This window comes from Pristiophorus japonicus, chromosome 10, assembly GCF_044704955.1.
Source record: "Pristiophorus japonicus isolate sPriJap1 chromosome 10, sPriJap1.hap1, whole genome shotgun sequence".
In the NCBI taxonomy this organism is placed as follows: Eukaryota; Metazoa; Chordata; class Chondrichthyes; family Pristiophoridae; genus Pristiophorus; species Pristiophorus japonicus.
The window spans coordinates 154693319-154707083 of record NC_091986.1 but is presented as its reverse complement, the minus strand read 5'-3'; the positions used below and the strand labels follow the sequence as shown (position 1 = coordinate 154707083).

Genomic DNA, 13765 nt, shown 5'->3' with positions numbered 1-13765 from the left:
CCCTTCCCCCCCCCCCCCCCGATTTCTCTCTCTCTTTCTCCCCCCCCCTCCCCCCGATTTCTCTCTCTCTCTCTCCCCTCATTTTATATAGTGCCTTGAATGTAGAAAGTTCTTCACAGCTGCAAGAGAAAGTCTCTTGTAGATTGAAGCCCGAGTCTCTAGCAGAAATGTGAACCTTCATGACAGACACTCCCACTGCGCTCGGGATCTGCAGGGAACTTCATTGCAGATAACCCTGCAGTTGGCATGAACACGTGGTAGACTGCATTGTAGGTCTGGAAGAATAGCCTGGCAGCATGGCTAATGTGCGCACAATAACCCCAAACCTCTCAGAACCTTGAAACTGGTGAAAGTACCAACACTCAACACTGGAGGATGTAGATAGTGAGCTTGAGCAGATAGCACTGGTTGAGTCACTGTGCAAGAAAGAGGAGGAGTCATTGATCGTGGCAGTAGATAAGGAGGGCTATATAAGAGCAGGGAGATTATGTTTAGAACACAAGGACATAAGAAATAGGAACAGGAGTAGGCCATATGTGGTCCGCCATTCAATAAGATCATGGCTGATCTGATCATGGACTCGGCTCCACATCCCCGCCCGCTCCCCATAACCCCTTATCGTTTAAGAAACTATCTATTTCTGTCTTAAATTTATTCAATGTCCCAGCTTCCACAGCTCTCTGAGGCAGCGAATTTCACAGATTTACAACTCAGAGAAGAAATTTCTCCTCATCTGTGTTTTAAATGGGTGGCCCCTTATTCTAAGATTATGCCCTCTAGTTCTAGTCTCCCCCATCAGTGGAAACATCCTCTCTGCATCCACCTTTTCAAGCTCCCTAATAATCTAACACGTTTCGATAAGATCACCTCTCATTCTTCTGAATTCCAATGAGTAGAAGCCCAACCTACTCAACCTTTCCTCATAAGTCAATTCCCTCATTCCCGGAATCAACCTAGTGAACCTTCTCTGAACTGCCTCCAAAGCAAGTATATCTTTTCGTAAATATGGAAACCAAAACTGCACGCAGTATTCCAGGTGAGGCCTCACCAATACCTTGTATAGCTGTAGTAAGACTTCCCTGCTTTTATACTCCATCCCCTTTGACTCCAAGATACCATTGGCCTTCCTGATCACTTGCTGTACCTGCATACTATCCTTTTGTGTTTCATGCACAAGTACTGCAGCACTTTGCAATCTCTCTCCATTTAAATAATAACTTGCTCTTTAAGTGCATGGTCTCTCACTTTCCAACATTATACTCCATCTGCCAAATTTTTGCCCACTCACTTAGCCTGTTTATGTCCTTTTGCAGATTTTGTGTGTCCTCCTCACACATTGCTTTTCCTCCCATCTTTGTATCGTCAGCAAACTTGGCTACGTTACACTTTGTCCCTTCTTCCAAGTCGTTAATATAGATTGTAAATAGTTGGGGTCCCAGCACTGATCCCTGCGGCACCCCACTAGTCTGATTGCTAACCAGGGAATGAACCATTTATCCCGACTCTCTGTTCTCTGTTAGTTAGCCAATCCTCTATCCACGCTCATGTATTACCCCCAACCCCGTGAACTTTTATCTTGTGCAGTAACCTTTTATGTGGCACCTGTATGCTTGATCTGTATAAAACACTAGTTAGGCCACAATGTCAGCTGTGGCTTAGTGGGTAGCACTCCTGCCACTGAGTCAGGTTGTGGGTTCAAGTCTCACTCCAGGGACTTGAGCATAAACACTTAGGCTGACACTCCATTGCATTACTGAGGGAGCGCTGCACTGTCGGAGGTGCCTTCTTTTGGATGAGACGTTAAACTGAGGCCCCATCTGCGCTCTCTCAGGTGGACATAAAAGGTCCCATGGCACTATTTTGTAGAAGAACAGGGGAGTTATCTCCAGTGTCATGGCCAATATTTATTCTCAGTCAACATAACAAAAAAAAAACAGATTATCTGGTCATTATCGCATTGCTGTTTGTAAGAACCTGTTGCCGCGCTTCCTACGTTACAACAGTGACTACACTTCAAAAATACATCATTGGCTGAAAAGCGCTTTGCGATGTCCGGTGATTGTGAAAAGTGCTGTATAAATGCAAATCTTTTTTACTTACAGCTAGAGTACTGCGTATAGTTCTGGTCACCACATTACAGGAAAGATGTGATTGCACTAGCGAAGGTACAGAGGAGATTTATGAGGATGTTGCCAGGACTGATGTATTTAGCCATGAGGAAAGATTGGATAGGCTGAGGTTGTTTTCTTTATAACAGAGGAGGCTGAGGGGAGCGACTTAATTGAGGTGTATAAAATTATAAGGGGCCTAGATAGAGTGGATAGGAAGGACCTATTTACCTTAGCAGAGAGAACAATAACCAGGAGACATAGATTTAAAGTAATTGTTCGAAGGATTAGAGGGGAGGTGTGGAAACTTCTTTTACCCAGAGGATGGTGGTGGTCTGGAACTCACTGCCTGAAAGAGTGGTCGCGGCAGAAACCCTTACTGTATTTCAAAAGTACTTGGATATGTACTTGAAATGCTGTTACCTACAAGGTTACGACCGAGAGCTGGAAAGTGGGATTAGGCTTAATAGCTCTTTTTCATCCGGATCAGACACGATGGGCCGAACGGCCTCATTCTGTGCCATAAATTTCTGTTGTTCTATGACTAGTTTGCTTCCTTCTTGAATTGTATCTTGGGATTCAGACCTTGCAGGTCTGTGTATTGAAGAAATCTGTTGTCTGAGCAGGATTGTTTACAGGTGTCCAGTCAACTGAGTCTGTCCAAGCTATGTTACAAAATCTGGCCAGGTGTGAAGAAGAGTGAACTCTCTGCAGATATACATCATCCAGTGCAGTTTTGTTGGCACTTGCATCAGCTTGTGGCAATGATGCTTGCTGCTTTGAAGGACTAGATAATTCTGTGCTGCTAGACTGTATTTCAGGCCTACAAAACAGAAGAACATTTTCATAATGCACCATAAGACACCTGTTTAATCAATGCTTACATTGCAGTCTGCTGTATATGATGCTTTTATATGTATATGTGAGGAGGGAATATAAAGTACGGGTTGTTTTCTTCTTGGGCAGTCCCCTGGAGTCGAAGATGACACTAATGAGTTCTAAGGTGACTGATGAGTCCAATGTGGGATCTACAGACTCTGTCACAGGTGGGGCAAGTGATGGTTGAAGGGATGGATGGGGTGCTTGGTTTGTCGTACGCTCCTTTCGCTGTTTGTACTTGGCTTCCGCGTGCTCCCGACGGAGAAACTCGGTGTTTGGCGCCTTCTCGAATGCTTCTCCTTCACTTTGAGCAGTCTTGGACCAGGGATTTCCAAGATTGATGAGTATCTCTCTTTCTCTTTTATAACAGATGTCTAATTAGAGGATGGCAGGGCAGCTCAGTCCTGTGGCATGTGGGAAGTCCTGAACGCTTCATGCGGCCTAGACAACCAATATGTGCAAGAGGTGTCTCGAGCTTCAACTACTCGAGCTCCGCATTTCGGAGCTTGAGCAGCAGGTGGAGTCAATACGGTGCATCCGCGTGGCTTGAGAGCTACGTGGATAGCACATTTCAGGAGGTGGTCACCCTGCAGCTTAAAAGCATGCAGGCAGAGGGTAAGCAGGTGACCACCAGACGGATGAATATCGGGTAGTGCAGGAGTTCCCCCCCCCCCCCCCCCCGAGTCCACCTTGCTTTCTAACCGACATTCTCTTCTGAGCACCGGTGAGGGCGATCGTGCCTCTGGGGAGTGCAGCCAGAGCCAAGTCCAAGGCACCACTGGTGGCTCAGCTGCACAGAGAGGAGGGACAAAGAATAAAAGCTGTAGTGGTAGGGGATTCAATAGTTAGGGGAATTGAGAGGCATTTCTGCGACTGTAGGCGTGACTCCAGGATGGTATGGTGCCTCCCTGGTGCCAGGGTCAAGGATGTCACAGAGCAGACGCAGGACATTGAGGGGCGACGGTGAACAACTCGAGGTCGTGGTCCATATTGGGACCAATGACATAGGTTTAAAAAAAAGTGATGAGGTCCTGCAGGCAGAATTTAGGGAGTTAGGAGAAAAATTAAAGGGTAGGACCTCTAAGGTAGTAATCTCAGGGAATTATAGACCGGTCAGCCTGACCTCAGTAGTGGGTAAAATGATGGAATCAATTATTAAGGATGTCATAGCAGTGCATCTGGAAAATGGTGACATGATAGGTCGAAGTCAGCATGGATTTGTGAAAGGGAAATCATGCTTGACAAATCTTCTGGAATTTTTTGAGGATGTTTCCAGTAAAGTGGACAAAGGAGAACCAGTTGATGTGGTATATTTGGACTTTCAGAAGGCTTTCGACAAGGTCCCACACAAGAGATTAATGTGCAAAGTTAAAGCACATGGGATTGGGGGTAGTGTGCTGACGTGGATTGAGAACTGGTTGTCAGACAGGAAGCAAAGAGTAGGAGTAAACGGGTACTTTTCAGAATGGCAGGCAGTGACTAGTGGAGTGCCGCAAGGTTCTGTGCTGGGGCCCCAGCTGTTTACATTGTACATTAATGATTTAGACGAGGGGATTAAATGCAGTATCTCCAAATTTGCGGATGATACTAAGTTGGGTGGCAGTGTGAGCTGCGAGGAGGATGCTATTAGGCTGCAGAGTGACTTGGATAGGTTAGGTGAGTGGGCAAATGCATGGCAGATGAAGTATAATGTGGATAAATGTGAGGTTATCCACTTTGGTGGTAAAAACAGAGAGACAGACTATTATCTGAATGGTGACAGATTAGGAAAAGGGAAGGTGCAACGAGACCTGGGTGTCATGGTACATCAGTCATTGAAGGTTGGCATGCAGGTACAGCAGGCGGTTAAGAAAGCAAATGGCATGTTGGCCTTCATAGCGAGGGGATTTGAATACAGGGGCAGGGAGGTGTTGCTACAGTTGTACAGGGCCTTGGTGAGGCCACACCTGGAGTATTGTGTACAGTTTTGGTCTCCTAACTTGAGGAAGGACATTCTTGCTATTGAGGGAGTGCAGCGAAGGTTCACCAGACTGATTCCCGGGATGGCGGGACTGACCTATCAAGAAAGATTGGATCAATTGGGCTTGTATTCACTGGAGTTCAGAAGAATGAGAGGGGACCTCATAGAAACGTTTAAAATTCTGACGGGTTTAGACAGGTTAGATGCAGAAAGAATGTTCCCAATGTTGGGGAGGTCCAGAACCAGGGGTCACAGTCTGAGGATAAGGGGTAAGCCATTTAGGACCGAGATGAGGAGAAACTTCTTCACCCAGAGAGTGGTGAACCTGTGGAATTCTCTACCACAGAAAGTAGTTGAGGCCAATTCACTAAATATATTCAAAAGGGAGTTAGATGAAGTCCTTACTACTCGGGGGATCAAGGGTTATGGCGAGAAAGCAGGAAGGGGGTACTGAAGTTTCATGTTCAGCCATGAACTCATTGAATGGCGGTGCAGGCTAGAAGGGCTGAATGGCCTGCTCCTGCACCTATTTTCTATGTTTCTATGTTTCTACTACCGGTGCCAAGTGTTAATGAGTACAAGAATAGAAGGATAGAGAGGATGAACGCGTGGTGGAGAGTTGGTGCAGGAGAGAGGGCTTTAAATTCCTGAGGCATTGGGACCGCTTCTGGGGAAAAATGGGACCTGTACAAACCGGACGGGTTGCACCTCAACAGCGCCGGGACCAATATCCTCGCAGGGAGTTTTGCTAGTGCTGTTGGGGAGAGTTTAAACTAGCTTGGCACGGGGATGGGAACCTGAGAATAAATTCAATAGGGAAGGAAGTAAAGCTGAAATTGGATAGCAATAATGTAGAAAGTGAATCTGTAAGACAGAGAAAACAAGGGTTAGTAAGTAGTAATCAAGGAGGTCTTCCTGTGCTAAATGGCATATACTTCAATGCGAGGAGTATAGTGAATAAGGCGGATGAGCTAAGAACACAGGTAGACACTTGGGAATATGACATAGCCATCACAGAGACATGACTGAAAGAGAGGCAGGTTTGGCAGTTCAATATTCATGGTTACAGGATTTTTAGACAAGACAGAGTGGGGTAAAAAGGAGGGGGCGAGTCGTGGTATTGATTAAAGAAACTATTACAGCTGTGAGGAGGGATCATCAAATGAGGCCATATGGGTCAAACTGAAAAATAAAAAAGGGGCGATCACACTGCTGGGCATGTATTATAGACCCCCAAACAGTGGGAAGGAGATAGAAGAGCAACTATGTAGACAAATTGCTGTGGTCCAAAAACCATAGGGTAGTAATAGTAGGGGATTTCAACTATCCTAATATTGATTGGGCCAAATATAGTGTGAAGGGTATCGAGGGTGTGGAATTCCTAAAATGCATCCGAGAACTTTTTTAGTCAGTCTGTAACAAGCCCGACATGGGATTTAGTTTTGGGCAATGAAGCTGGGCAGGTGGAAGGGGTATCCGTGGGAGAGCACTTGGGGTGCTAGTGACCATAATTCAAGGTAGTTATGGATAATGACAAGGATCGACCAGGAATAAAAGTCCCAAATTGGGGAAAAGCTAACTTTGCTAAGTTGAGAAGTGATTTGGCCACAGCTATTTTAAGGTAAATCAGTGTTTGAACAGTGGGAAGCATTCAGGAAGGAGATTGCAGGACTCAGGCCAAGCATGTGTCCTTAAAGCAAAAGGGTGGTAATAACAGTTCTAGAGCTCCCTGGATGTCTAGGGACTTACAGGGGAGGATAAAGAAAAAAAGGGAAGCTTATGTCATATACCAACAGCTAAATACTGTAGAATCTCTGGAGGATTATAGAAAGTTCAGAGGTGAAATTAAAAAGGATATTAAGAATGCTAAGAGAGAACATGAAAAATTATTGGCAAGTAAAATTAAGGAAAACCCAAAGATGTTCTATAAATATATTCAGAGCAAGAGGATAACTAAAGAAAGGGTAGGGCATATTGGAGACCATGAGGGTAATCTGTGTGTGGAGGAGGATGATGTGGGTATGGTTCTTAATGAATACTTTGCGTCTGTTTTCACAAAGGAACGGGGCAATGCAGATACTGCTATTGAGGAGGAGTTAAATTCTGGATGAAATAAACATAGGAGGTATTAAGGGGTTTAGTAGCTTTGAAAGTGGATAAGTCCCCAGGCCCGGATAAAATGCATCCCAGGCTGTTGAATGAAGCAAAAGAGGAAATAGCAGAGGCCTTGACCATCATTTTCCAATCCTCTTTGGATTCAGGCATGGTGCCAGAGGGCTGGAGGACTGCTAATGTGGTAGCCTTGTTTAAGAAGGGAGAAAGGGATAGGCCGAGTAATTTAAGTCCTACCTTCATCTTCAAACTCGGCCTGGGAAGGGTGGGGAGGTGGGGCCCACTCAGCCTGGGCTAGGGGAGGGACAACGCACCGGGAGGCCAATCGACCAGGGCTAGGGGCGGGACAATGCACCGGGAGGCCAATCGACCAGGGCTAGGGGCGGACAACACACCGGGAGGCCACTCGACCTGGGCTAGGGTTGGGACAATGCACCGGGAGGCCACTCGACCAGGGCTAGGGGCGTGCAGGAGAACTGATCGTGCTCCTGCCTGCCGGTGATTTCTATCAGTTCGCCTGCCATCCCGTAGCCCTGGCCGAGTGGCCTCCAGGCTGTACTCAAAGAAAACCCAAAGGAAATCCTTTGAGCACAGTGTGGGATTGCTGAGCTTACCCTATAGTTTTATGACAGAGTATCTTGGTGAATTTGTTTGTGCATTAAGATAAAGGCTGAGGAATGGAATATCTTTTGCCTTTATGGAACTGGCTGCAGGTTGCCATCAGGTTGAGCAAATGTTTTTTTGCAGTGTCGAGTTTCTATTTTTACGTAGGCTGGCTGAATGAGATTGCACAACTAATGTTAATTAAAGGCAAAGTACAGGGGCTAGGGGCGGGCAGGAGAACTGATAGAAATCACCGGCAGGCAGGAGCACGATCAGTTCTCCTGCCCGCCCCTAGCCCAACAAAGGAGGCAGAATAAATGCAGAGAATTTTACCTAAAGGAGCTCAGCAACACTGGGAGGAAGAATATCGCCATGCTCTGACATTGACAGAGAGACCTACACCATTGGGACTGTTGTTGCAGACTTGCAGCGCTACTGCTCATGCGCGGACATCACCAGCGGATTCCACTGCACATGTGCAGACATCCCGGCACATTTTCCAGCGCAGAATGCTGGCTCCATCCCCGACTCGATTGGCCATGCTGCACGACTGCAGTGAAGAGACCGGACAGCGGAAAGTGTCAAAAGAATTTTGGCGCATCTCAGAACGTTGATAAGCGGCGCAACTCCGGTAAGTGTGCCGAAAAACGGGTTCGGCCAAAATTGAGGCCTCTATGTCGTCTTGGTTCTACATTCCCAAGTTTCGTGTCATCTGCAAACTTTGAAATTATGGCCCCTTTACTCATATTCAGGTCATTAATATATGTCAAAAAGAGTAGTGGTTGTAATACTGACCCCTGGGGAACACCACTGTATACTTCTATCCAGTCTGAAAAATGGCCATTCACCACTACTCTCTGCTTTCTATCTCTTAGCCAATTTCATATCCATGTTGCCACTGCCCCTTTAATGGCATGGGCTTCAAATTTGCTAACAAGTCCTTTCCGTGGCATTTTATTCAACATCTTTTGAAAGTTTATGTGCACGATAACCAGCTGCATTACCTTCATCAATGCTGTCCATTATTTGAAGGTGGCAGGACGAGTTAAAGTATAAGGGATCCTTGCTTTTATAACGAGGCATAAGAGTACATAATCAAGCAAGATATGCTGAACCTTTATAAATCACTGGTTAGGCCTCAGTTGGACTATTGGACCTTCGGAAGGATGTCAAGCCCTTGGGGAGGATGCAGAGATGATGTACTAGAATGGTACCAAAGATGAGGGACTTCAGGTATGTGGAGAGACGACAGAAGCTGGGCGTGTTCTCCTTGGAGTAGAGAAGGTTAAGGGGAGATTTAATAGAGGTGTTCAAAATCATGAAGGGTTTTAATAGAGTAAATAAGGAGAAACTGTTTCCAGTGGTAGATGGGTCGCTAACCAGAGGACACCGATTTAAGGTAATTGGCAAAAGAACCAGAGGCAAAATGAGAGATGTTTCTATGCAGTGAGTTATTTGGAATGCACTGTCTGTGTGTGGTGGAAGCAGATTCAATAATGATGTTCAAAAGGGAATTGGATAAATACTTGAAGGGGAAAGATTTGCAGGGCTATGGAAAAACCACAAGGGAATGGCACCAATTGGATAGCTCTTTCCAGGAGGGGATGATGGGCCGAGTGGCCTCCTATGCAGCCTCATCCTTTGATTCTTTGATTTAATTGAAGAGCTCAGTCAAGTTTGCTAGGCACAATTTACCTTTAACAAATCTGTGTTGGCTGTCATTTATTAACCCATGTTTTTTCAAGTGACAATTTTGTCCCAGGATATGATCTCTAGCAGTTTCCCCACCACTGGACTGGCCTGTAGTTACTGGATTTATCACTCGCTCCTTTTTTGAACATTTGCAACCCTCCAGTCCTCTGGCACCACTCCCATATTCAAGGAAGATTGAAAAATTGTGACCAGACCCTCTACTATTTTCCTCCCTTATTTCCCTCAGCAACCTAGGATGCATCCATCTGGACTTTTAAGTGCTGCCAACCTTTTCAGTACTCCTCTATCTGTTTTTATCCTATCCAATTTCTCTTAACCCCTCTTTACTGTGACATTGGCAACATCATCTTGTGTAAAGACAGACGCAAAGTACTCATTTAGTACCTCAGCTATGCCCTCTGCATCCACATGAAGATTTCCTTTTCGTTCCCTAATCGGCCCCACCCTTCCTTTGACTATCCTTTTACTCTTTACTTGTCATTCAAAAGTTGGCACTCCCTTAGTACTGCACTAAAGTGTCATCTTAGATTACGTCCTTGTATCCTGGAGGGGGATTTGAACCTCTGATTCTGACGATTATCCTATCAAGTGAGCTTGAGACCAAGCTGAAACATGACTTTATTATATATTTTACATGACTTTATTATATATTTTACATGACTTTATTATTGTGATTTTGTTGACGAATCTCATTTTTGAAAATTTTTTGCTGTATATTTATGTATGCTATTTAGGAATCGATGTGCCCTTAATGTCAACAAAATGTTCACACTTAAAAGGAGCACATGAATTTATCAAATATTCATGATTGCAGTAAATTGCAGAATATTATATTTCCTTTGCATGCAACAAAACCACTATATACAAAATAAATTTGACCTATAATGCATACATGTTTACAAGTATTGATCAGGGCATTTTCAATGAATAATCCTTCCTCACGTTGGTGATTCTATTTTCTTAGTTTGCTAACATTTATAATGAGCAGCATGCTCTAAAATGAACACCAATGTGTGTGCAATAAATTCAGCCATACAAGATTCTTACCATGTATCATTGCAGACTGTCTTCAGCATATTCAGAAGAATGCTTTCTAGTGGTATCGCACTTGTGTAATGCAATATCATTTATGTAATGACGAGAATGGACATGTACTCATTGCGAATATGGTTTCAGCTGGATATTTAATTAAAAAAAGAGGATTCTTTGAGGGGTTTTAAATCCCAGGCGAGTCTGATCAATCAGATTCCTAGATACAAGAATGTCTAGGCCACTGCTGGGTACGTATTATTTTGTGCACTTGGGTGTTCACTGAGATAGATTGCTTGGATTCCTGACATGTTTGTGAAACTGATCTTGGCATTCTAGTCAGTTCTCCAGTTGAAACTTTGAATTCGTTATTTTCAATTTGTTGATCTTGGTTCACATTGGAGTTTCTCCCTAAAAACAAAAAAAAATTGCTCTATGCACTGTGTATAGGTGGACTATCTACAATACTGGTTGATGAAGTAAAGCAACATATAATAGTTATTAACTACATTTGGAGACTGTTATGGATATTAATATGAAAAATATCTGCGCACAGGCTAATGAAGTAACTCACAAATGACTACGTCACAAGGGGGTTATCAGTGTCATAAATAAAGGTGTTTATCAGATTCTCCATGCTGACCGTGTAATGTTTTATCTAACATAAATTTCTTCAGTGTTTACATATCAATATTTTATTCAGTTTAGTGGTAGCTATTGTAAGGGTGTCTTAATACTCCCCATTATGTCATGTAAACTGCCTCTCACCTCTTTTCAAAGGTGCCTGGCTATCACCTTGAAATCCACTGCTCATGTTATATTTAAAATATCTGAATATCTGACAATTGATTTCAGTATCTAGCCCTGTGATCCATGAAGCATTTATATGAAACTGAAAATTGTTGGTTTGTGATCTTACAGTTAACATTTGCTATACAGTCAGTTGTAGTGTAATGACAGGTATGTGTGCACACAGTGCCTTTCTCAAGTGTTCCTGAATATTCAGAGCTCTGGCTGTAAGACATGATCTTTAATTTTAGATGATATATGCTTTTTCTGCTAAAATGTAAACTTCCCCAAGCACAAGTTTGGTATATCTTGATCATTTAATAGGAAGCATAGGAAACTGATCCACATTCACAAATTTTGCACTTCTTAAACTTCTGCCATACCCTTTCTTAATGAGATACATTTTTAAGTAAATATAGGCAGTTGAGACTGCAAATCTACTGTATGTAGAAGAATATTAAAATGCATGACATTAAACCAATGTAGTTCCGGTCTCAGGTTATTCCAGAAAAAGTTGAATATAGAAAATTATTTCAAAAAGCCATCCCCAACAATCCGTGCCACATACCGTCCTTAGCTGAAAGGCAGACCTATTCCTACGATTTTGCTAATGCTGCTATGTAAATAGGTCACTCGGTGCTGCTAAAGTGAGATTCATAATTATTCTCTTATTCAGTCTTTTCCTTTGGTGAAGAAAAAAACTTTATGCAAGTTCTGCATAAGTGCTAGCCTCCGTTAAGCATCTTACCTTTAACGGAAATTCAGCGAAACTGTAAGCAGCATATCATGTCTCATCTTTGTCTTTTTGCTCAGAATAAATTATATCCCACAATGCACAGATTTTGGTTCATATTCTGTAATAATCATTGTAGTTTTTGACTAGACAGAAAGGTGAAAATGAGCTCAAATGAGATGTTCTGGTAGCTCAATGATATATGGTGTAGTTATACTGCTGCTTTTGAATTAGTGATCTGGTTTCAGGTGGTCATGGTACTCGGTCCTGATGCGCTAGTGCACTAAAGCTAACCAGTGTGAGATTTCCAACAGGCCCTTTCAAGTCAGTTGAAGTTCACATGCTGCAGTATAACTCCAGGCTAATGCAAAGTTGCATTTTAAAAGTACATAAGGGACTAATTGGACTTCCTGGATTAAAAAAAAACTTTTAATGTATTTTATTGTTGGTACATTAGCTGGTGAGGGAATGAAGCTCTACATAGAGTTTCATTGCCATTTACCCAGTGAAACATTGTTTAGTCTGCTGTATAATAAGGATTTGCTAACTGCTCATCACAGCTGGGAAATACTGATCTTGGCTCAGTAGTTGCTGTATAACTGAACCTTTTAATGGGATGACAGGGAACTCTTTATGCAGCTGAGTTGCTGGATGTGACTGATAAAATAAGTAACTTTTAAAAAGCAGATGAAATACACATACATAGTATCAATTGGAGTCATGGCTGTGATCAATTTATAATGTGTGTTGTGCAGCAATGTTGACGATGTTAGGTGAGAAGGGATTCAGACATTGAACAATGTGTCGATCCATTAGTGTACCTAACATAGCTGATGGCTTGTATGTTTTTTCAATCTCAAAGTCTTTTTAGAAATAGTGACCACTGCATTAATTGGAAACTTTTAGTCTCCACGTGGTTTGTTGTAAACAATCTTTGAAAGAATTGGTCAAAGGGAATGTCTTGTTTTTAAAAACATAGGAGTAAAAATACAAATTCATTCTGACTGCGGACTTCATGCAGGTCTCCTGGATACAAGTGTTCCCTAATATTAATAGTAAAATAAACGCATGCACGAATTATGTTCATTGAAATTTGTTTCTGCTTGTGGCATATGGGGACATAGAATGATGAGATCTGGGTTTGTACACTCAAAATCTTTTAGCAATCTTATTCAGACTGCACAGTGAAGTACTCAATAGGAAAAAGGGGTCATGTGAAAATAAGTCACACTTCGTGCTTTCCCCCACCACCAAGCAAGCAAACAGTAAAAGTAACATTAGTAAAAGGTTTGGAATTGGTTACCTGCGTGTTGCCTGATTCAGAGAATGGTACGGACAGTGAGGTAGAGTTGAAGAATAAAAAGTCATTTATATTATTTTAATTGTACAGTATTACCATAGAACTTTACATTGAAGATTTTTTACACCTTTATAATTAATGTTAAATATCTAAATGTTTTTTGTATTTATACAGACCACCAATGGTGTAACAACACGTGACGAGGAAGAAATCAGTGAAGTACAGGAAGATGACCGAGAGATGTTCTCAGACCAGTTGGCTAGTATAGGCATGCTAGGAAGAATAGCAGCAGATCACTGCATTCCTCTTCTTATAAGGTAGGCAGCTAAATTACTGTCACAAGAATTTGACACAGAATTGACTTTAAATATATCATCGCCTAGAAATCTTAAATTCATATGGCCATCTGTATAGTGCGGTTTTTGAGAATGAATGAGTTTTAAATTGAATTAGTTGCTGTTTGAGGCAATAGCATCTCTAGGGAGTGTTCTGGGAAGTGGTACTGCTTCCATTTAATCTTTCCTTGACCAGTCAGATTT

At 42.8% G+C, this 13765-nt stretch overlaps 1 protein-coding gene across 1 annotated transcript in view; it reads left to right on the top strand.

Annotated features, from left to right (window-relative positions):
- Positions 1-13765, top strand: part of xpo4 (exportin 4) — a 192014-nt gene that overhangs the window by 132029 nt on the left and 46220 nt on the right. Inside the window, 1 exon segment of the mRNA XM_070892196.1 lies at positions 13401-13543. Coding sequence (XP_070748297.1) covers positions 13401-13543 — 143 coding nt within the window.